This window comes from Pomacea canaliculata, linkage group LG6, assembly GCF_003073045.1.
Source record: "Pomacea canaliculata isolate SZHN2017 linkage group LG6, ASM307304v1, whole genome shotgun sequence".
NCBI lineage: Eukaryota > Metazoa > Mollusca > Gastropoda > Architaenioglossa > Ampullariidae > Pomacea > Pomacea canaliculata.
Window position 1 is genome coordinate 14,895,155 of NC_037595.1, and position 22,859 is coordinate 14,918,013.

Consider the following 22,859-nt stretch of genomic DNA (forward strand, 5'->3'; position numbering starts at 1 on the left):
TCTGTTCACAGTTCCTGTCCGAATAGAACTAACAGAGCTATCGTGATATACACAGATATCTTTGTAATTTTTCCGTGCAGTAGCCACTTTATTATTACTAACCCTAACTCTATCGAAGAAACGGTTTGCACAGAAACTAAGAAATTGGGCAGTTATGAAATACGTCACGCTTATCTATTGCTAGAAACTATATACTTTAAATATTTGGACATAAACTCAATTTTATTTGTACCGAGTTGTCACGGTCACACTCAGCACATGTCACATTCATGTGTCTCACGTGTTCTTTCATTCCACAACCGACGCAGGTGCCCAGGCGCTGCCACTCGGGGAGACGACTCCAAGCCCTCCATGTTCCCGCCAGTTAGTGTGGCCACTACAACAACGGCTGATTGTTGAAACAGTCGTTATTCTTCTGCAGATGCAGTCTCGTCTGCTATAGGGTTGCAAACATTCGGGTTGTCTTGGAAGTTGTGATCCGTAAACAGGGTGCTCTCCTCTCCCCACTGCGTAATTCCTGCAATTCTCATGATTTAATGAGTAGTCGATCTCTTTAAAGGCAGATAAACTCTTTCTTACACAAAAATGCATTGTTTACAGTCTTACATTCCTAATTAAATTTTACACTTTCTTTCACCTGCAGTTACCATAGTATAATTAGGGGTGGTAAAAGAACAAGTAATTACAAGCAAGTAATTACTTACATTCATTCTTATCACACAGCAAGTCTCCGCAACACCCTTCGATGTCTTATTTGGGTATCAATAACTCAATTCACTAAAAATAGCCGGGACTCATGAGAACACTTCGCTCACTCACTCTTACATAACTATCATTCCTCCCATTCCTGCATCCAAGGGTGACAGCTCATGCTCACTATAACACGGAATAACCCTTGTCAATGAAACTAAACTTATTTTTAACACAACAGTTGATCTGCGCCATTTTTCATCTGCCTAAAAGAAACATATGCGCGGATATTTTCGTGAAAATGCGTTCACAGAAATATTTGAAAATGAGCAGTAACTTCAATAGAAAAAGGTATGTCTCCATGGTGATTGTATCGAAAATTTGACGAGTTTACTGACCGGAAGTAATTTCACGACTGCTGTGCCCTTTAACTATCGCTAAACTTTTTTTTCCCAGGATATAATTTTACCCTGTAACTAAAATGACAGAGGACCGAACAATCAAAAGGACATAGTACAGAGGAGAGTACACGTGTGATGTACTGTAGAGTGAAAGTAGTGTGTGACGTATTACAGACAGTAAACTGGTGACTTACTTATTAAACACCTTTATCCGTTGGTCTAGAATAACCATCAAAAAGTTGAAAGGTATCTAGACAGAGGAGTGAAGTCTCCAGCATCCAGTCGTGTGCACTCAATGTCGAACTTCCAGCACATTCTTTACAGAATGAGAGTGAGGGTTGAGCGAGTGTGATGTCAGCCGGTGCCGGTTTTTTTCTTTTCTTTTGAAGGTTGAGAAAATATTCCAGCACCTGCTTTGTCCAGCCAGATCCCCTTAGACTCTTTCATCAGAGAAAGCGACCTTCGTACATGGTCTGTGAGAGTGCGTGCATCAAGGTGCTCACAGCTGTGCCGGCTGAAGAGGAACTGTGCTGTTGAATGAGGATGGATGCAACTGAACATTGTCTTGCTTCAGGATCGCCTGTTGTACACAACTAATGTCAGAAAATCTGGAAAGACAACACAAGCTAGGAACAGCATTAACTCTATACCTGTAGCTCAAACTTTTCTGTGAGGATCAAAACAGCTTCTGTCTGCTCTCTGCACTTATACGAGTAATTTCACACAACTGGCTCAAAACAAAGTCGAAACGTGCTGATTATAATTATACCTTAACCTCCTCAAAATTATTCACAAATTGCACAGAATAATAATAATTTTACCTTAGCTGCAGTTATGGTGGTTTAAAACTATGTGGTTTGGGGTTGTTTTTTTGTGGGAGGGGAGGGGTATTTCGGAGACCAATAAAGAACTGTAAGCAGGTGCTACACTCCCGTCTGTATCATACCCACTCAATCTTCACCCCCTCCCCAAGTGACACACACACATACCGTAAACCAAAACAAGCAGACAAGTACACAATCAGACGCGCTCACGTCCGTACGGGCTGAGGTAGGAGGAGGGGAGGTGGGGGTGAGAGAAGAGAAAGAAAAGGCAGTTATGGGAGGAGTTTCTAGGATAAAGGCAACTGCCGCACTTACTAAAGCCGCCCTTTGTAATAGCGCCGCCACAAAAGCTATTGTGCTTGGCGGCCCCATGCCTCGTCACAAGCAGCTACATGCAGCTCCTCTCCAGAGAGAGAGAGTGCCGCACACCCGGGGTATTGTTCACGTGTTTTTGCCGCCTGATGAAGGCGCTCCTGATAGGAGACCGCTGTTTCAGCCATAATCACATCTCATTTTCTGCTGACTTCTCCTCCCTCTTGTCAGCACTGACGACCTGGAAAATAGCTGCCGCTGCTTGATGCCGGACGCCGACATGCAGCACCACCGCGTGGGGGAGGCGGGGCCTGTGACGTACTGGTATCGATGGATGAGGCGGGGCCAGTCACCTTATAGTATCGATAGAAGGGCGGAGCCAAGAGGCGAGATGCTATTGCCACTCACGCGCAATCCACCCTCGACAAGTCAGTTAAAGTCAGTGATAAAAGGAAACAGGAAATACATTTTAATAGCACCTGGGTTAGTGGATTAAAGATTGAATGTGGTTGGAAATGTTTGGAGATTTGTTAAAAATTACAAAGTCATTTACAGACATGCAGGTAATTATCCCTTGCACTCCTTTAGAAAAGGCATCTTAATGTCTGTAACAGAAGGCAGTGCAGATCAGGGTGAACAAATGGGTGGTGGTGGTGGTCGTCGTGGTGGTGGTGGTGGTTGTGGTGGTGGTGGTAAAGGGAAAGACTGACGTTTCGAAGACGAGAAAAATGTGTTTTCCTAGTCTGGACTAAAAGGTCAAAGTGTAGATTTTCTGTTTGACAGACGTGGGCAAATTAAATAACTAAATCGCATTCACTTGCTAAAAATTCTTTTAAATCATGCTTGGGGCTTGGCAAGAGATACCCTTGTTTTGATTTCTTATTTCGCCAGATGTTCCTGTTTCCTGTGCTCCCGTTTCCACTGGTCTTGTTACTAGTGCATTTACATAAGAAGACTAACAACTCAGATACCCTGTTACTAAGATACCCTGTTACTAGTACACTAACATCAAACGACAAACATCTCGGCTCCAACGTTCTCTCCTTGTTTTCTTTCTGAAAAGAATTTGCTGAATTTCTAACCAAATCTTAATATTTCATGGATAAACAGGTAATGCTCCAGGCATTCTCCTGAAGTCATTTATAAGGACTGGAGATATTTAGTGTACCGTCGTGGACATGATGACCACGAAGCTGAGGAAAGGGTCGTTGACTGCGAGTGACTCAGATGGATAACGCTTGATTAACCGGCACGATAAGACACAGCACATTGATTATGCTCCCCAAGGTTACTTTCCTGCCCGTCTGTTGGCCTTTAGCCCGCTCTATCTGAAGGAAGATATTTTTTGTGGTTGGCTGCAAATGAAGGACGATGAAAAGCGAAACCAAGCGAGCGACGCGAGTGGTGCAGCAGTGCGCCAAATAGTCACGTGCGCCAGCGGCTGGGAGGGAGCAGGATGGTGGCGGGGGTGTCGTTGCATCGCTGACAAGACTTCACTCGCCCTTTTCACCTTTCAAACGCCACTCGCTCTTCCAGCTAATCACCTAGGTTATCGCCATTGCCAGGCCATTTCCTGTCGAAAGAGAGCGCTACTTCTGTGGCCTATGAGTATGTTTCCAACTGACTTACAAGATCCCATGGTAGCAACCTAGTGGGGAACTTTTCCACAAACGAAGTCTTTTCCTCTGAAACCACGTGGCGGGACTGCACTACCGGAGAAAAGAAAAAGAAATTAAAGCTCAGTTTGAAAGAAAATATAAGAAATGAAAGTAGCAGACAAGAGGGAAACCAAGAGAGTGATGATGAAAGGACCGAAGAATAAGGAAGTGGAACTTAAATAGGCGGTTGTTATATTGATAAACAGCCTTCCGTTACATAGTTAAATAGCCTGCTGTTTTATGGTTAAAACGGTCTGATGTACACAGTAAAATAACACAAAAAAATCAAATTAATTGATAGAAATAAGTGATTTATGCCTTCTGTGGTCAGAGCTTTCTTCAATTTCTCGCCTATACTTTTGTCTTGAAACTCGAAACGTAATGTATGGATCAGATAGGATGACAGTGTATCTTACAGGAGGCAAAATAATATGGAAAGTAATTCAGGTTAAACTACCACAATGAATTGTTTTACCCCAAATGGTTGAGCAGAGCTCAGTACAAGACTCTATTAAGACAACAAGCCAGGTACAGAGAGAGATCAAAGACAAAATAAATACGGGTACGTTTGCCTCGTGAAGACTACGACTAAGACTACCTACCCTAACAGAGTTTGATCCTCTTTTGTGCGAAATGGCGATGTCAGGCTTTTAGGTTTTGTTCTTGGGATCACGAATTTCGCGATACATTTTCTAATCTTTCTCTTTGTCCTCAAAAAAGAGGACTCACTTTTGTGCCGAACAACTGAAATAACCAGAAGTCAGATTCCTTTCTTGGGTTAGAATGTGCAAAATTGAGTCAAACTTCTCATTAAGGTCAAAGTTAACAAAAAATGCATTATCAATTCTGGGGAAAAGCACACGTGGAATAATGTCACTGATGATGCAACCATCGGCGAGAAATGAGGTCTTGATATTTTTCGGAAACCCATGTGAGAACCACAGTTCAAAGGCTTGTACTCCGTGAACGAGACAACAGCTGTCCTATTTTGGGAGTTCGTATCTGGGGTTAACCGGGGTGAGACTTTAAATGAGACGAGGTTTTCCCCTACCACGCGAGGTCAAAACTGACTTTAGAAGTGGTTGATAATGCTAACAGGGCCTTACTTTGGATATACAAATATTCGATGTAATACAAAGAATCAACGACTCTTAGAGTGACTTTCATATCTGAAGTGACGGCCATCAGTACTGTCTTCCTTCCATCACGATCTTCGCGGTTTTTACTTGGTTTGAAGCAGTTCACTATTAAAAACGTTTGTCAATACATGGTGTCCCCCACCCACAACTTTCTGCACATTTTAACTGCTGACAGCTCAGTTGATGTTTCTTCCAGTTGAAATTAATAACGACAACCAGACTTGCTTTAAACAAAGGAAATTCCTCTTCAAATGCTTCTGGAATCTGAAATAGCAGGTGAAGTCAAAATTTCTTGATGTTTGCTACTCCATCGCTTCGCCTTATCAGCACTGTCTGAACTGAACGGACATCGGTTTGAAAATAGGCGTCTACAAAATAAATAATAACTGTAGATTCTATTACATTTTAAAAAATGAAATGTGATACACGCTGGCTTTATGATTATTCAAAGTGCGAATACATTTTTGGAGAAACGCTGTATATTTAGGACTTTGGCGACGCTAGCAAGATTCTGGCTAGAAAGGAAGTAATAGTAATAATCACGTTTGACAGGAAAAAAAACCATGTCTAATCATAAACACCCTGCTCAACACTCCATTGCTTTGTAAACAGTTCCGATACCTTGCCTCAGATGTTGTCTTATCATGCCCGCACTACATCAAACACACACAAAAAAATGTCCTATGAAGCACGGATAGAACAAGTCGCCGTGGCCGGTGAAAGCTCATCCGATCTGACTTATCGCAGTTCACCCGGCTGTCTGTCACTGGGCTCACGCTGCGCCAGGAAGCCAGCACCTGATAGGACTCGCTTCTCCCCGCCACGATAGGGCTACCTGCTTCCCACCATGGCTCGCCTTGTAATCGCATCGTTTTCGCCGGCAACCATTAATAGTCGTAGGCCAACATTCGATGCCCTCGCCAGCGAAGATGCCATGCCAGATCGACCGAGTACTTTATATTTTACTGCATCTCGCTACACGAGATTTTTCGGGTAGTTACATTTTACGACTGGTCTCTGCCACCGCACCGTAACCTTGACACGTTTCAAAAGCCAAAACTCACGTAAGAACAGATAATCTCCGACCTGCTAGTTGGCCTGTATGTGCAGCGGACTTGCTTCCGGATAAGAAATCCGCTTAAAGTATATGGGAAGCAACTCAAAACCGAAAATGCTTTGACTGACACTTTCCAAGGATGCTAAGGTAGACGGCAGGATAGACCAGGACAGGTTTTTTTTTTTCAAAACTCAGTGGTTTAGGAACCAGGGGGGGGGGCAAGGGGAGCATCCCACCCCCTCAAAAGAGAAAATACTGAGGAGAAAAGAATGTGAGCGTCGCTCACTCTCAGCATGGAGTTGTCCCCCTCTCCCCCCAAAAAGAGAAATGCTGAGCATCTTCCTACACCACTGATTAACTGTTTGGGTAAAAACTATGAAAATTCTCCTTATGCACATTTTCATCAATGTACGGTTTAGCGTAAAACGTCCATTTGGAAATAGTTTTCACATTTCACAAAAAAACACTTCACAATCGTTTTGATTAGTGGTCTCTTACAGTCTATGGAAGATTCCTGACAAAACTAAGAATTTTGTGGTTTATGAAGAAATATATCATCATGGTTCTCTTTCAAAAGACAGCATGAAGAATATATGTTACGTGTTCAAAGACTGAAGCTATAATGATTACATCGGACATTCAGGTTTTGACTGGGTTTTTTTTTTCAAGTAGTTACAACAATAAATTTGTGACAGCAAGAAACTCCAGCTTTGGCGTTTTTCTTTAAAGTAGATAGATGATAATATCGAATCAAACTGATACTCCTTGGTTCAAGAAAGACTTTTGAAGCAAATAATGCTTAGTGTAAATGCTGCTGGAAAGTCATAAAGTAAAACGAAATGCTACTCTCAAAGAGAGAGATGACGAGTGGAGGTCGACATACAGAGCTGAAGGATGTCAGCAGATGACCCTGACGAGTTGCTTGGACAAACTCACATGTCTTCAAGTCTGCAGAATTCTATTGTACTTCTACACCCGAGACAGCAAAGTGGTGGAGGGGGAGTCTGGTCTCATGAGGTGGTAGAATCGTCCGATCATCGAATCGACTAATGATCTATATAAGCGATAAAGAAAGATTGGCAATATGTTCAATTATTACTGTTATGAATTTAGGAAGGGTAAAGAACTCAAAAATTGTTGAGAAAACAACGAGAAAGACGTTTCATTGTGAAAACAGTTTACTTTTCATGCACATCTTTCTTTTTTCTCACATATTTGAGATTATTACTTTAAGTACGTGCAAAAACGAGGTCCTTTCATACAGCCATATTCTCAACCGTCAGGTTTTTATCGACTTCTGTCACTCTCCCACGACGCTGTGGGCCTGAAACCTCACCTTATCCGGAGCTCTACTTGCACTACAGACAAAGAGCATCACCTCGCGTGACGGCCTCGGGGCAGCAGAGGGCGTGGACTACAGTTGGCAAAGCGGCACGATGATCATCCTTGGCATACTGCCCGCGAGTGAACTAGGGACCCCAGAGTGTCACCGTGGCACCAGCAATTGTGTTCCACCTCACCGCCGTCAAGCACCAGCAGCCACGTCGTAAAGGTTTTTAGCGCCAATATTACTTGGCCGATACAGTGTTAGCTGCTGTGACTACAGGGGACCATATTCTACAATGAAAGCTAACCTTTCCTGCAAAAGGGTCTCGACCTAAACTCGCTGTCGAAACATCATGGTGATGTGAAGGTCCTGCCAGCTCTAGATCGCGAGAGGAACCGTCCCGGCTGTCTTCCTTCGTGAGATCGCATGACGAGGATAGATGTGACCCTCGATAACACGGCTGTTACACCGCTGACATCACGTGACGTTCAACAATGGCCTCAAACCGTGCGAAGTGACCGTGAACAGCAGGCAGGAAACACAAGCGGACCACCAGGGTTGGGCAGCAGACGGCGCTGTCGTGCCTCTAGTCACTTTTGCTGGGAGAAGGCGGCAGCGACCAGGCGCTCACACGCACGACGAAAGGGGCTGGACACGGGAACACGCACGCATGGAGCTCTTCGCAGCAAGTATCCGTTTCTCGCCACGATAACCTATGCATGCTTTCGTGGTGAATTCCAGAAAATTCTTGAGCTGCAAGTATCACTTTTATGTCTACCTTTGACTGTTCATCAGTGTTATGACCCCAATTCTGAAAGCACCCCCAGAGCAGAACAATGCAGGGTAATCGACCATCTTTCCGTCTCAGTGATTACAAGCACCAAGTAGACAAGCAGGACACACTGTTAATAGCAACGTACCTTGTGAAGATTTCCAGAAGTTTTTGGTTTAGTATTACTAAGTAATATTATTGTGTTTAAGACAACTTAAATTCAGTAAGTAAAAGGTTAAAATTTTATAACGCTAATCAGTTGCAAGTAGGATATGGTTATCAAGCTTTATATTAGGATATTGTCATGTGCTGAATAGAAAGTTTGAAATCTTTTTCTCTACAGTTCTGGATTCATGGTTGGAAGAACTTTGATGTATGTTAGTTGAGGAGAGTCCAGCTTTTACATGAGCACACGCGAGCACAAACACACACATGAAAAGCCTGACTGGAGATTGACTGGCACTCAAGTCCGGTAAATCCGACTGTCTTACAGCTGGAGTTGTCTTAGAGTTTTGTTCGGTCACTTACGAAGGTAAAGGCACTTTAAAAGGGCTTCCGTAGCCTGCTATGACCCCAACATCTCGAGATACTGAAAACGCGAACTTTAATTTGAACTTAAAAACACTTTGTCTACGGTTTCTGTATCAGGCAACACAATTTCAAATCTTACAGAGTGCAGATGACCTCGATAACAAAAATCCAAGGGACTGCACTTTCTAGAGGCAACCGTTAGTTCAGTGGTTATGCCCCTTACGCTTGTTTCGAAGACGCTTCGTGTCACGGCATCGCTCAACTGCCCTCTGGTCCTGTATCACACATATCATTTGGTCCTCACTACAAAAGCAACCCGTGCTACTTAAAAAATGTTAGCTGCCAGTCGCCAGACTAGGATATTTTCCAATTCCAAGGAGCCCTTGTGTCGCGTGTGCTCCGGGCTGGAAAGCTCGCTCTTATGGGCTAACAAGACCGCATCATCAACGTCTCGATTCAGTCATTCGAATCCTCAGATGCGTGCAGGTGACAAACTGCTCTACCTGCTAGTGGCTAATCTTGCCGAGACAATGGGGAGAGTATTTTTCTGAAAGTGATTGTCAGTTGCTATGTCCATGCAGGTCTATTTCTGATAATGTTCAAATAATTGATACTATTATACGTTCAAAATCATCCAAGGAACGGTTTGGTTGTGACAAGGCTGTGGAATTTATAAAAGTATATAAACCACCCAGCCAATAATGTTTAGTGGACTTCGTTTTGTTCGTGTTTGCTGCATGTCGATGGCTTCGGCTCTTTTGACCATTAGACATCCTAACCCTGTTTTCCTATTGACCTTCGTTGATCTGTGGATTTTTTGACAGGGTTTATTATGCCCTTACATGAAGAGTCTGGTGGATTACCATTTAGCGACTGCTTGCTACGTATGTGTCTTAATGCTTGTATAGTTTCGATACGTGGGATACAAATAGTTTATATGTGAACGATATCGATATCCTTCTTCGGTTTGGAATACACACTCACTGAATGCACACATACATTTGTAATGCTGTTGTCTGATGACATCAATGCTCTCGTGGAATGCAGCAGATTAGGGTCTCAGTTTCATATGTTCAAACTTTAAAACTTGTTTTCAGAAGTAGAAATTTGTTAAATAAAATTGTTCTAACTATTTGAAGCGTTGAACGGGCGTTTTAGAACGATTTACTCTTCTTAATTTAAAATAACCCTGAGCTGTTCTTAACTTGCTAAAACGGTTTTGAAAGAGATGACCACGGTATGAGAACATCTTCAGAGAAGAACTCGTATTCAAACAAAAAACCCTGTAATGAAACGACGACGAATTGTTTCAGTGGTTTGGATTTCAACTAACTGGTATTACGAGTTAGTTATTGAAATGATCGCAAAGATCGAAAGCACATTTCAAGTCCACCATTAAAAAGAAATGCCGTTAGAGACGTTTTCCATGTTCATCGATTAACATGTATTGAATATTTCATTTATAAAATTATATTTTAACACACAATGTACTCGTTACTGTGGTATTTTGCAAAATAATTTCTACCGTCTAGACAGTGGTCGAGTCGTCTTATCGTAATGGTTAAGCGTTAAGGTGGCATGTCGAGTCAGTAATCTGTTTATACTCAGCAGCCTCAAAATAAAGCTAGTGCATTTCGATGGTTATTTAAAAAAATGTATTGTTTATAATTTTCACATAATTATTATGCCACAAAAACTGCATGTGGAATCTTCCAATCGAACAGACGACAACATTTATTGAAACATAGCAGACGCTCATCAGCAGCAGCAGCAATTCTGGGTACGAGATTAAGTAGTGAGTAGTTGTGATGGTGAATGAATTTGTAAGACGCATTTCATACCTACTGATAAGTGTATTCTCGTGCGACTTCATGTTAACACATTGCGCCCGTCTTTGTCGGTGGGTTAAGGCGCTCTACATTCTTTCAAGAAAGAAGCAACAAGCAAAGTACCTGTGTAAAAATTATATTTGCTCACACAGCAGACAAAGTAGTTCGTGTAGCACCAACGCAATTTCTCACGTGGACCGCTACAAGTTGTGTGGTGGTATCTTTCACAAACTTTACTTCTTTTCCAAAGTACTGATAGAAGAAAAATGGTTTACTTTTTGCCTTATTTTCAAAATACCAGTAAATCATACAAAAACGACTAGTAGGACTGTTTCCATGATTTTGCAAATAAAAACAGCTGCGCAAATATCTAAATACAATTAACATAAGTTCGGTCACACATTTTAAAATCTCTAACAATCAATGGACTTGGTTCCAAAAGTAACGTGTTAATACTGCTGAGGCGAAAGTGAAAGCTCTTGGCAGTTAACACACACAGCAAAGCCTATTCCGGATCGTATCACAAAAAAAAGGACTATGCACATTATTTCCGCGAGTATAACGAAAACGTATGACGCCTTTTGGCGATGAGCAACAATATGAAGATAACAGTGGGTGTAAGCAGTGCAGTCCTCGCCTCACCCCTTTCCAAAGATGAGCATCTTCCTACGCCACTGAGATGTTAAAGAAGCAGTTCTCTTTTGTGCAAGCAGTCTGCTAATCTCTATCGCCTCTTCGCCCAGCTTTGACTTTTTTTAAAATATTACTTTAGCTTTTAAGCTGTCAAGTATGTTTAGCAGAACAAGAAGTCTAAGGAAAGAAGAGAAACTGATGGACAGGGAAGGAAGGAACGATACATCATGTTAAGCTCAAGGGAGGTGTTCAACATCGTACAACGATGCAGTTGCAAACGGTCGTACATGTGCACACATGCTATCCTGAATGGAGTGAAGTATAGGATGAGGAAAAGTATATTGAAATTAACGATAAAACTGAAGCCATCGTCGTTAACTCAAGTCCTATGTCACACACCGGAAGTGAAAACTGTCATTCCCCCTCCTCATCTGGTATCAAACCATATCTCATTGTTGATATTACCCAAGCTTGCTACAGTAATTCCTTTCTCCCAGGCTGCCAAAAACCAAAGAGTGCAGTTCGAGTTAGCATCAGAAGCAGAAAATAAATGCCTTAATTACATCTTTGCTGCTTGTTATACCTACTCCATGGACTCATTACGAAACTGCCACCGTCGTATCATTATCGTGATGATTATTATCATCATTATTTTTCAGCGTTGCATGCATTCATGCACTCTGATAAACATTGAAATTGCCATGCCGTAGGTATTTACACATATTTCACAAAGCCTGTTTTCAATGGTCTGGAGCTGCTCTGGGTTCGACCAAATATCCATTCTTACCGGCAAAAAGGCTACCGTCATCGTGATTACTTTCCTTTTTATTTATAAAATTTAATCATAAACTGGTGGAATAGAGAAAAAGGTTTTAAATTAGATTTACTGAGTGTAAACGGCGTCAATTGAGCTCATGAAATAAGTGTGATTTGTTACACCATGCGTCCTACTCCATTACTCTCTGTAACTACTCGGATGCTCATTGATACTTTTTCCGGGCCGGCAACTGATAACCATTGACCTCTTTTCGTTACTGTGCTATCTTCCCATTCCATTTTTTAAGTTAAAAACAAAACTTCCAACCCTGTCTCCACTCGCCTTAACTGCAGATTTCGCACTTACACTTTTACATTGTTTTTGTCTCCGTGTCTGTTTGTTGATATGCTTCGCTATGTTTACTCTGTATTTTATTTTAATTATTATATTTCTATATTTCAGAATTTTGCTTTGCTTTTGTACCCGTACAGTTGAATGAAGTAGGGATATGCTCGATACAAATGTTTTATTAAACGAAAATAGAGCATGTAAAATAAATTTGAGATAAAAGCCTCAAAGTTCGATCGTAAAGAATAGTTCATTAAAAAAAAAAAATACCATGGCCTGCCGTTTGGCTGTATTGAGAGGAAACAAGGGATGGAAGATGACTGTGGAACACTAACGGGTGACAGGGAGAGAGTAGGCACAACCTCAAAACCCAAACGCGTGCATTCTTCTCAGCATGCGCGGCCAAGGTCATTTAGTATTGCCTTGCTGGGAAGCCGGTCTTGTACCCCTTGTCAGGATAAACAACCTTCAACTGACCACATAACCAGATGACTGTACTAGAATTGGTTATATCTTGGCGGTGAGTTTGTGGAATGATTAACAAAGGTCGTGCGGGATTGACCGAGATATCGGTGACCTTCAGAAATTGTACATAGAGACAGGAAAAATGAGTCTGGACACACATATGTATATATAATATATAGAAGTCACAGAAGATCCCTCGGGCGCCAGTAGGAAGGAGTCCATTTCCCCATTCTGACGTGTCCTCCAAAACGTAAACGTTGAGCAGCTGCCGGTATTTGAACTAGGGAAAACCCAGTTATACTTATTAAGAGTGTGACAACACTAATGACATGAATCAGAAAAGTTATAACACCTGAAATCAGGATGTTGACACGGAGCGGTGTCATGTGGCCAATACCAGTATTAAATGTATAGGCTGCAAAGAAAGTGGAGAAACTTGTAGTGAAAATTTGCCAATGCCTCTTCACTTTAAGAACTGTGACAAGGCTGTCAACCAGGCCGTGGGTAGCTTTCATTATGTTACCCCCACAACACAACAGGCAACAGTGTACAGTCTAACAGTGGGATTTCTGTCTGTCCGCCATGAGAGACGGAAACAACAGATAGTAAAAAAGAAACTAAAAGCAAAGAACTGTGTTCGGTACGATGCCAAAATCTGCAATTCTATAGCGTCATGTAAAATCTATTTTCTAAGGCAGATTGAACAATATGAACAAAGTTATTACAAGGGAATTCGAACAAGACAAATCCCCATCGAACTGAATGAAGCAGTAGACAAACGACATTCTGGCTCTACAATTAACAATTTCTCGTGTTTAATTTATGAAGTTGATTTTCTTTCCCAGAGGTGGTTCTGCTTAAATGAAACGTACCATGTTATTTTCAGGTAATCCCCTTAAATATTTCGCATCTTTTCCAAAAAAAAAATAAAAAAATAACGCACACTAGTTCATCTCCAATTTACGAAAAATATTTGCATGCGACCACGTTATGCCATTTCAAGCAAGTGCTGCAACTGCAAATGTGCGAGGAGGGCGGATCAACGCCCTCCCTTTTTTTTTTTTTTTTTGAGGGGCAAAAGGGAACGATAGCAGACAGGAGAGGGGGACATACAAAATGTGGTCAGTTCCATGAGAACTGACGGGTACAGAAGGGCATTTCACACATGATGAAGGCACTAAGCATTGACATCATTTTGCTCTCGCTGCTGCGTTAGCCGTCGACAGCCCGAGTGCAGGCCAGACGAAAAACTGGCCGTCAGACACGTGACCAACAGAATCAGCTTAGTCAACAGGCGGTTGGGATGTGCATAGGACTTCGAGTAAATGGAAATGAAGGCAGACGGACGAAAAAAAAAGGAGGGGGGGGACAACTCAATATGTTAAAATAATTCTATCTTGTTTTGACAAATTAAAGGTAAATTACGCCGGTCTTGTTTGTTTATAACGTAGCACTGCAAATAAGAATAAGGACAATCTGCCACTCTGTGGAATCTCTCTTCTTATTATTATTACTACAAAGGCTAAAGTGTTTGTTTCGTGAAAAGAAAGAATTCCTGAAGGTAGCGCAATCACTCTCGACTTCTTTGCTCGCCGGCAAATTGTGGCCAGATCCATAACACGTCACTCAGCTTTCAACCTGTCAAGTCAGGGAAGGGACACCAAAAGGACAAGCGTTTTGGTATTTCAGTACACTGACGTTGGGCATCAAACAATAGATTGCAAGTTGAACATAGTTATCACAGCTGGTAGAGTTTGAGGCAATAATCAACTAGGATGAAAGTGGGTACCACGGTTAGCAAATTTTATATCGGTTAAAAAAAATTATTTATTGTGGAAATAAATGGTCAGTACAAGAAATGTCTAAAAACTTGTCCATATTTCATCAAGCAATTGCCCTCAATGTTTAGAAGCTATACATTGCAAATTTCCAACAACAAAAAAGCGTCCGATTGCAAAACGTAGCACGACAGATGCAAACAGCTTGGCAGAAGAACACGTAGACACGAAGTGATAGCGCTACCTATAAGGAGACAATCCTCCTTTTCTATCACAAGAACACACTGACGAATTAGATGCCGGCTTACAATCCATTCTTTTGTGAATAATTATGGCGAAGTGATAGTTTTCACGATGTGAAACAGCTGTGTTTAGATGTGCTCTCTGGTCTTACCGTCAATTTTGTCTTTCTTCGTGAAATTATGAACTGTCGTTTTCTTATTGACCTGAGAGGATCGGTTTAGCTGGTTTTTGGACTATTTCAGTTATTGTTTTTGTTTAGATCTACTGTTAAATGTGTCTTTTATGATTATTTTTGCATAAATTTACTGCTTAATGTGTTACTTTTATAAGTAGTAGTCCTGAGTTTTTGTATTCTTGCAAAATGACTAAACTTTTGAGTCCTTTCTGGTGTAGTATTGTTGAGCTGGCGAATCCTATGTATATGGGTCTCACAAAGAGACAAAATATCTTGGCCTCACTTGTACGGGCACCGGACTAATGCTTATTTTCAGTTGTAGTTGCTACGCACACGTAATATGCAAAATGATGCCACGCGTGCGATCATCTGTACACATTTCCTAAAGGAAAACAAAGACAGAAGTGGCAGAGATTATCAAGACCAAAGCAATACTTCCCATTTCCGCCTTTTGCTCGTGTATGCTTCCATCATTTCACTGGAAATGTACTACTGCCCTTTGGTTCAAATTCAATGTCAAAATATTGCAATAAATACTTTTAGGCCGACATATCACAGTCTTCTTGTGCTCATCACATCATTTGGTTTCTTTAACATTCCAATGAAATAAGTTATTTTATCACATGTGTTAAAATAGTTTGAATAGTAAAAATCCTAACAGCAAAAACAGCATTTCTATAGAGATACGTATCTCAGCAGGGGAGACTGTAATAAGGACCACACACACACGCCAAACAAATTGTATGCCAGCAGTCAAATGTTACAGCATCTCCGGAAAAACCGCCTTCTGTCCCCTTCCTCTCGCTTCCCCTCAACGGCCTTGTGAAAGTCTACTGCCGTTTAGCACGTCTGCAAATCCATCTAATAACCATAGTGATGACTGCGATTGCCTGGTAGCCACACCATATTTTCCGTCTCCTTTTTATAGATGTCAGGTATGGGACCAACGGAAGACTGTACCATTTTAACAGTATTGCGCCCAAAAAGCCGCTTCTCGTAGTCAATGAGTTGGCGAAAGAAGCCCACGTTGGGGTGGATAATGGAGCGGCGGCGCTTGACGTAGCGGTAAGCCTCATCCAGCGGCATGTTATGGTATTTCATTAAGTAAGCCAGGCAGATGCTGGCTGACCTACTCACACCTGCTACGCAGTGCACCAGCGTGCGTCCGCCAGACCGTTGCACCTGATTGATCTTGTCGGCGCAGCGATCAAAGTAGACCGCCAGGTGCGCAGACGGCGTATCGTCCACGTGGATCTGTATACATTCAACATTAGGAAGCTGCAGGTTGGGAATATCCAGCGTGATGTTGATGATGTTGGTGATGCCGAGGCTGCGTACCTTGTCCCCCCTTACAGCTGCCGCGCTGCTGAGAAACAAGTGATCCGTGATCTGAGCTATCTGTGAAAACATACTGGCCAGGTCCATCTTGAACTTGCGTTGTGCTTCCTCCTTCACCTGCAATACACAGTCATTGTCATACAATACGCAGTCATTGTCATACAATTCTGCCATCTCTTCCTCCTGTACCTGCAATACACAGTTATTGTCATTCTCACTGTCACACAATACACAATCACTGCCATACAATATTGACCATTTCCACAACCCCCACTCCTCCTTCACCTGCAAAACATAGTTATTGTCATACAACAATGACCCCCTCTCTTTCTTCTTCCGCTACTCTCTCTTCAGATTCAAGAAAGCTCGTTCACTAACTCTTCTCTCTGATATTTTCCCACCTCTCTGCCCCTCTTGGTAGATACTTTTTTTCTACCTTTGTTTGCTGTTCCTATTGGTTACCTTTATTTGTTCAGGTCTATACCTAGTTAATTCTTTATATTAAATTACAAAGTGTAACTTTTTTCACGTGTCACTTGTCTACCTCCCTTCAATCACAGGCGAGAACCTACACTAAATAAAGAATTCTCTCTCACTCACTCATAAGAATATGAGAGAGAAAGAGCGAGCTAAGACATAAAAACGGCGACCAAGGCTGACTTCAGTCCACCAAAAGAACTGAGATCCTGTGATAAGAGGGGCGTTTGGTGACAGAGGAGTAACAGGCAGACATAAAAACACTAAATATGGCGCCGAAGTAGACTGGAGAAAACTTGGCTAATGAGAGAAAAAGAATATAACTTGATTCCGAAAACTAACACAGGCGCACGGAGCCAAAGATGAATTGGTCTCACAGTCTCAATCTAATCATGATAAACAACAAACAGAAACAGGGCTAAAGTACAGTCGAACCTAGGTAAGGAAATCTTTCCAAATGTGATTTTTATTTTTGGTAGGCATCCCATTATGTCATGACCGACTATTCAGTTCAGTCGAACAGCCGCGGCTGACAGTTGAGCTGTGAATAGCTGAAAAGCTGCGAGCACAGGTAGCGCGAACTAAGCGAGCAAAGCTTACCTGCTTTGTGGGTGCGCGAGAGAGTGTTATCCTGGCGGAATGCCAGACTGCATGCATTTTCTACCCCAAGCTCGTAGAAGGTCAATAGCTCATTCCTTTGCTGTGTCAGCGATCAAAATTGCTTGAAAAACACTTGACGTCACTGAGCTTGGCTGTGTTTCAACCTGATCTGTGCCCGCCATGACTGCCACGAGAGCTAACGGTACCCATTCGGTGCCATACTACAGAAAAACTTATCAGATTGTTGTCTGGACTTACAACAATCGTGCCATCTTTCTCGGTTCTCTTTCTCTGGGATTGTTTGACGTCTTGTCTGTCAAATCTTGTATTTTCTCCATTCCATCTTTTGTCTGACTCCTGCTATTCTGCACTCTTTGCTCTAGTAAAGTTTTCGCAAGACATATTATCTTTTCGCTCCCTATTTGCTGCTTCCCTATACGTGAAGGGCTCATACACAGGCAGCCAAACAAAATTCCAGGCTTCTTCTAAACTCACACATTTTCCTGACTTAATTTAACCTCAACAACCATTGACAGTGGTTCCAATTTTTCCAAAATTCCAATTTTTCAAGATTCCAACAAAAGTTCAGAAGTCAAAGGGTTTTATAACTATACTTATATACATAAACAACTTAATGGTCATCTTACAAGATGGCATTATTTAAGGTCACTTAAGTTTTCATGTATTTCCTTAGCTGCTTATAGCTGTCATGTGGTTGAAATACTATGCACTATGTGAAAATAGATTATAATAATAGTAGTAATAAATCCATTCAGTGATTGTCATTATTTTTCTCCCTATTAATGCTAGATTATGTATCGATTTGCCTGTTTCTCTCTATTTTGGGAACTTGTAAAACTAGTAAGAACTATGTCAGAAAGCACTTGATTTTAACACTGATTTTCACTACAATAAGAGAAAATGACAACACAAATGTATTAAAACGTACAATATAGGGTTAAAAATTATCCCTACATAAAAAATTTTCTCCTTGTCAGAGGTTCACAGTTTCTTTTTTAAATCCTTTACACTCCCAGACAGATGAGAGAGTGCGCACAAGCAATCTTACAACAAATCCAGTAACATTGCAAAAGTGTACACCATGTTTTTTTTTAAACAGATCTAATTCTGTACTACTATTATAAAAGAATTTTCTAAACTAAACAAGCTCATCATGAGTTCTAATGAGGAACAAACACCAAGAATGCCAGATGCATGATGGAATAAGGATGAGAGAAAGGTGGGAGTTGGGGGGGGGGACGATGGCAGAGACTGTAGGGGTATTTCAAGTCACAGAGACCACCACTCTACCACTCCACAGAGAAAAACATTCAGGAAAACTACACAGCTTTAATCCATATTGGTATTATAATGTCATGCTAAGTTTGAAATACTTTATTTTTTTTAAAAAAACCTACTGCTTAAGTGTTATAAAATTTTCCAATTTCCTGCAAAAACCTCATCCTAAAACCTCTGCTGATTTTCAAGAAGTGACCTCTCTTTCTACTTCACTTTGAAACACTATTTCAACAACTTCACACTTGAGGACTAGAAAAAAAAGGGTGGGGGGGCCAACCAATGAAAATTTGTCATATTTTACTGTTTAAAAACAGACATAAAAGATAATAGGAAAACTGGTCCATTTAATTGAAAAAATGATTACCTCACTAGTCCTTTAACATTGTGACCAAATTCATTTTGATTATAATTATTTTCTAAGTAATATAATTTCATTTTTCATTTGAGGAAACTGCTCATGCACTGGGCTGCCATCCTAAAACTCCAAAACTTTTGTAGACTTTGGTCAAATGTCAGAATTCCAAAACTTTAGCAGCTGTGGAAAATGGCTTCCTATTTTTCCAAAACTCTTCCAGATTTTCAAAACTGCACAAACCCTGTACAAGGCTCTTCTCATCCCAATAGATCCCTTCTCATCACGATACTCTAGAATGTTTCAGTGCTTTGTTCTGTTGATGTGAATAAAAGCTTTTTCTGAATGGTGCAAATCTGTGTTGGTATTCAATGGCCTGTTTACTAAGCTGTTTGAAAGCAAAGGTTGCATCAGTTCAGCCAGTTAACTCTTTCTGAACCCAAACTGTATGATGCTGAGGTAAGATAACACCATGAAACATGTACACTGTTCCCAGATCATAAGGAGGGAACTCCTGTGTATATGCTCCGATTCTTCTTGCTTCTTTTTTTCTTCCCAATGGGCACCACCATCACTACCTGCCAATCTTTAGGTACTGTCATTTCTTCTTGGTATATTTGTTTAAGCTGATTAAACAGCATACTGCTTTGGTGGCAATAATAGTACAGGGTAAGAAAACAAACAAAACTCTTAGTCTTATTGTGGTGCAACATCTACATGTGGCTAAACAAGGCCAACTCAGAAATGAAAGAACCAAGTGGTTTCAGATATGCTGTCATGAGAGAAACAGGTAGACTAAGGCATGCCATACATTAAGACTGACATGAAACTCTCAGTATAGACTGGGCACCATTATCTGGATTAACAATCAAGCCAATTGACAATGATCCAAAAAAGGTCAAATGCGAGGGGAAGGGGATATTGGTGTTTTACACTAATCTAAGACTATATCACAGTCAAATGTGATAAAGTCAATGAAGAAGAATGCTGTGTTGTAGCTTGTCAGCAACAGCTATGGGCAGAAACAAAATACAAGCAAAAATAAAAAATATGTATATATGCATCCATGTGTGTACTTTATACTTAATTTTGTTTGTATGTGCATGTGGGGTGGGGTGGGGATTGGTGTTTTACACCGAACCAGGCTATATCATGGCAAGGCAGCCAGCCCTGTAAAGAGATGTCACTTGCAGAGAAAGAACGTGCCCAACACCAGAGCTGAAGTCTGGACAGCCAACCTTCACTGTATTGATGACAGGTGTTAACCGTTATGGCACCGGACTGCCCTGAATTTGTGCATGTGGGAATATGTGTATAAATATCTACATACATGTATATGGCACATGTAAAATGGAGCAAATATGCAAATGTGCATTGCATGATTCTGTATATATAGTGTGGCTTGGTTTTGCTCATGTACCTTAGTTTAATTGTTGTATGAACACAAATGGAAATTACAAAAAAGATGAACTTAAACTAATTACCAAGCTTGGAAGGAAGAGTACTATGCCGGCTTATGGTAAGAACTATGAATGAAAAAGACGGTCTCTAAATGAAGCTCACAGTCTTTACCAACTGAAATAGAAGTCAATACTTTATAAAAGTTCAATTTTCTTATGTTTTTTTCTGGGATTAAAAATAAAATTTTGTGACTTTACTAGTGTTGGGTCTCTAGATAATCTGAACACACCACATGCTCACCTGCCCTTTAGCGACTGGAAAATGCCACCAACGATAATGTGTAGCAAGGCCTTTAACTCTCTGAAACCAGAAGAAAGATAACGGGCATCATGAAAAGAGTTGCCTAATAATGAGTTCAGGTGAAGAAAATACTATGCAGTAAATAATGAAAATTCTGCTTTAGCATCAGCAAGTATGGCTGTTACATCCCTTTCTGTTTTCTGCTAATGCTGATTTATGTTTTAATAGTAGTCTTTACAAGATTTGTTTATTGCCAAGATGTAATTTCCCTCAGGAAATTAATACATTGAGCACAAGTTTTAAATATTGATCACAATATCTTTTTGATTTTTGTGTGTAACATGGTTAAAACAAGCAAATTAAAAAACCATGGTCCCTGAAGAAAGTAGCCATTTATACAAATAGGGGTAGGTAGGATCCCTATCACTATTTTAAAGAAAACCTCTAGTCAATAAGAAGAAACAATGAACTAGAATGCTCCACTATCTCTGTGTGAAGAATAGTAGAATGTTATCAAAAAACTAAATGAACTTCCTTTGGTGTCACTAGCATTGAGATTGATTTAACTGCCAGTAGAACTTGTATGTCTTTCTGTGGACTGCAAGCTTTCTATGGCTTTTGCAAATTGCAAGGTCTAAATCAATGTTGTGCTGGCCAGTTGGAAAAACGGCTAACTACATTACAGTATCACAATAATTTCAACTACTAGCACTACTCCAGCTTTGCTGGACACTTTAGTTGTCCCAGGAGTCTATCTCACATGAGAATCAGTTTGTTTTCTTTCACAACAGAGTATGCAAACAAGGAAGCCTTCATAAACTGACCTAAAGCTGAGTTTTAGATGCAACTTTTAGTAAATGATTCATTTGCAACCTGAAATTTTGACAAGTCATGATACAGTATGCCAGAATCTATCATTGAAGCCAAGCATACTATTTCCCTTGCACTTCAAAATTGTATAGGCCTTTAAAGACTACAATGATAACAAAGGCTTCAAGTGTAATGAAACAAAAAATTAAATAATGAGTTATTTTTATGCCACATGCTCATTTGAAGCTACTGGAACTTTCACAATTGCATTAGCACATATAAACAAAGATAGCTGATACATAACAGCAAAGACATAGTCGACATAGAATGAGTGTCTAGCTACTATATTATAATTCTGGTCTTCTAGCTGGATCTTCTTGGTCTTAGTGCTCATTCAAAAAGAACATAACTGTCAAACAGCATGCAAAGAAAAAGGAAGACCTGGAACACAGCATTTGGGGTCAAAAAGAATTAAAAAATTGCCATTAGCAAAATTTACCACGGCCACGATAGGTGGTGAGGGGAGAACCCAAATTTCTTTATCCTTTTGAATTGCCTGCATTTAACCAACTCAGGATCCAAAGTGCTTTATATAAAAAAGTGGGGAATGAAAAAATTAAATCGGCACTGTCAACATAAAAAATAAATGAGGTGTCAAGAATGAAGACATTTATGATTTCTGAGAAACTTTGTTTACCAATATTTAACTGCCACATCTGTTGTGTATCTTAAGAATTTCGACACATTTACTCAGAAACAATTTTTGATTCTAAATTTATTATTATTAATTGATTCACTGCCTTTCTTGAATGTCAAATACTGCATTCTCAATTTCTTTTCACTCAACTGCTCTTCATAAACTCAACCACATAAATCTCCAATCATTCATCTTCCTCAAAATTAAAAAATGACCTAACAACAAACACAACACTACACACAGGCCACCATACCCACAACAAAAACAACGGTTTGTGTACAAATGCTAGTATTAGAGGAAAGAGCCGACAATATAGTTTTATGATACAGGTATTAACTGAAATTGAACAGTGACAGATTGACAAGCATCGGCTCAAAATTACCTTAACATGTTTATTGTAACTGCCAAGCTAGTCTTATTGCTGCTATCTTAAATTACTGGGAATTAGTACAGACGGTCATCACAAGCCTTTCCAAAGGCATTTCGCTTACCCAGCTTCCACACTTGTTCTCGACAAGCTTGGTGATCACGGAGGTGGTCACAGATGAAGAGTCGAATTAAAACCGTTTGGCTACTCAAGTCGTCTTTCTTATGTTATGCACTAGATGCACAAACCCGTCGAGGCATAAGTGAACGCTCGGGTTCA

General features: G+C 40.6%; 1 protein-coding gene across 1 annotated transcript; it reads right to left on the reverse strand.

The window, feature by feature from the left end:
• Nucleotides 1-10,660: 10,660 nt before the first annotated feature.
• LOC112565641 (dual specificity protein phosphatase 14-like) lies at nucleotides 10,661-22,832 on the reverse strand. Its single transcript, XM_025241213.1, has 4 exons — nucleotides 22,705-22,832; nucleotides 22,016-22,102; nucleotides 20,707-20,766; nucleotides 10,661-16,394 (listed from the first exon to the last, which is right to left on the reverse strand). The coding sequence occupies exons 2-4, from the start codon at nucleotides 22,076-22,078 to the stop codon at nucleotides 15,801-15,803; spliced, it is 717 nt and encodes a 238-aa protein (XP_025096998.1). The 5' UTR covers nucleotides 22,079-22,102; nucleotides 22,705-22,832; the 3' UTR covers nucleotides 10,661-15,800.
• Between the last annotated feature and the right edge of the window lie 27 nt (nucleotides 22,833-22,859).

Excerpts from the sequence above, each read along its gene's own strand:
- LOC112565641 (XM_025241213.1), bottom strand. The coding sequence starts at position 22,078 with ATGCAGGCAATTCAAAAGGATAAAGAAATTTGGGTTCTCCCCTCACCA. Across the intron at positions 20,767-22,015 it reads CACCACCTATCGTGGCCGTG|AGAGTTAAAGGCCTTGCTAC; the intron begins GTAAATTTTGCT and ends TTCTGGTTTCAG. Across the intron at positions 16,395-20,706 it reads TTCCAGTCGCTAAAGGGCAG|GTGAAGGAGGAAGCACAACG; the intron begins GTGAGCATGTGG and ends TGTGTATTGCAG.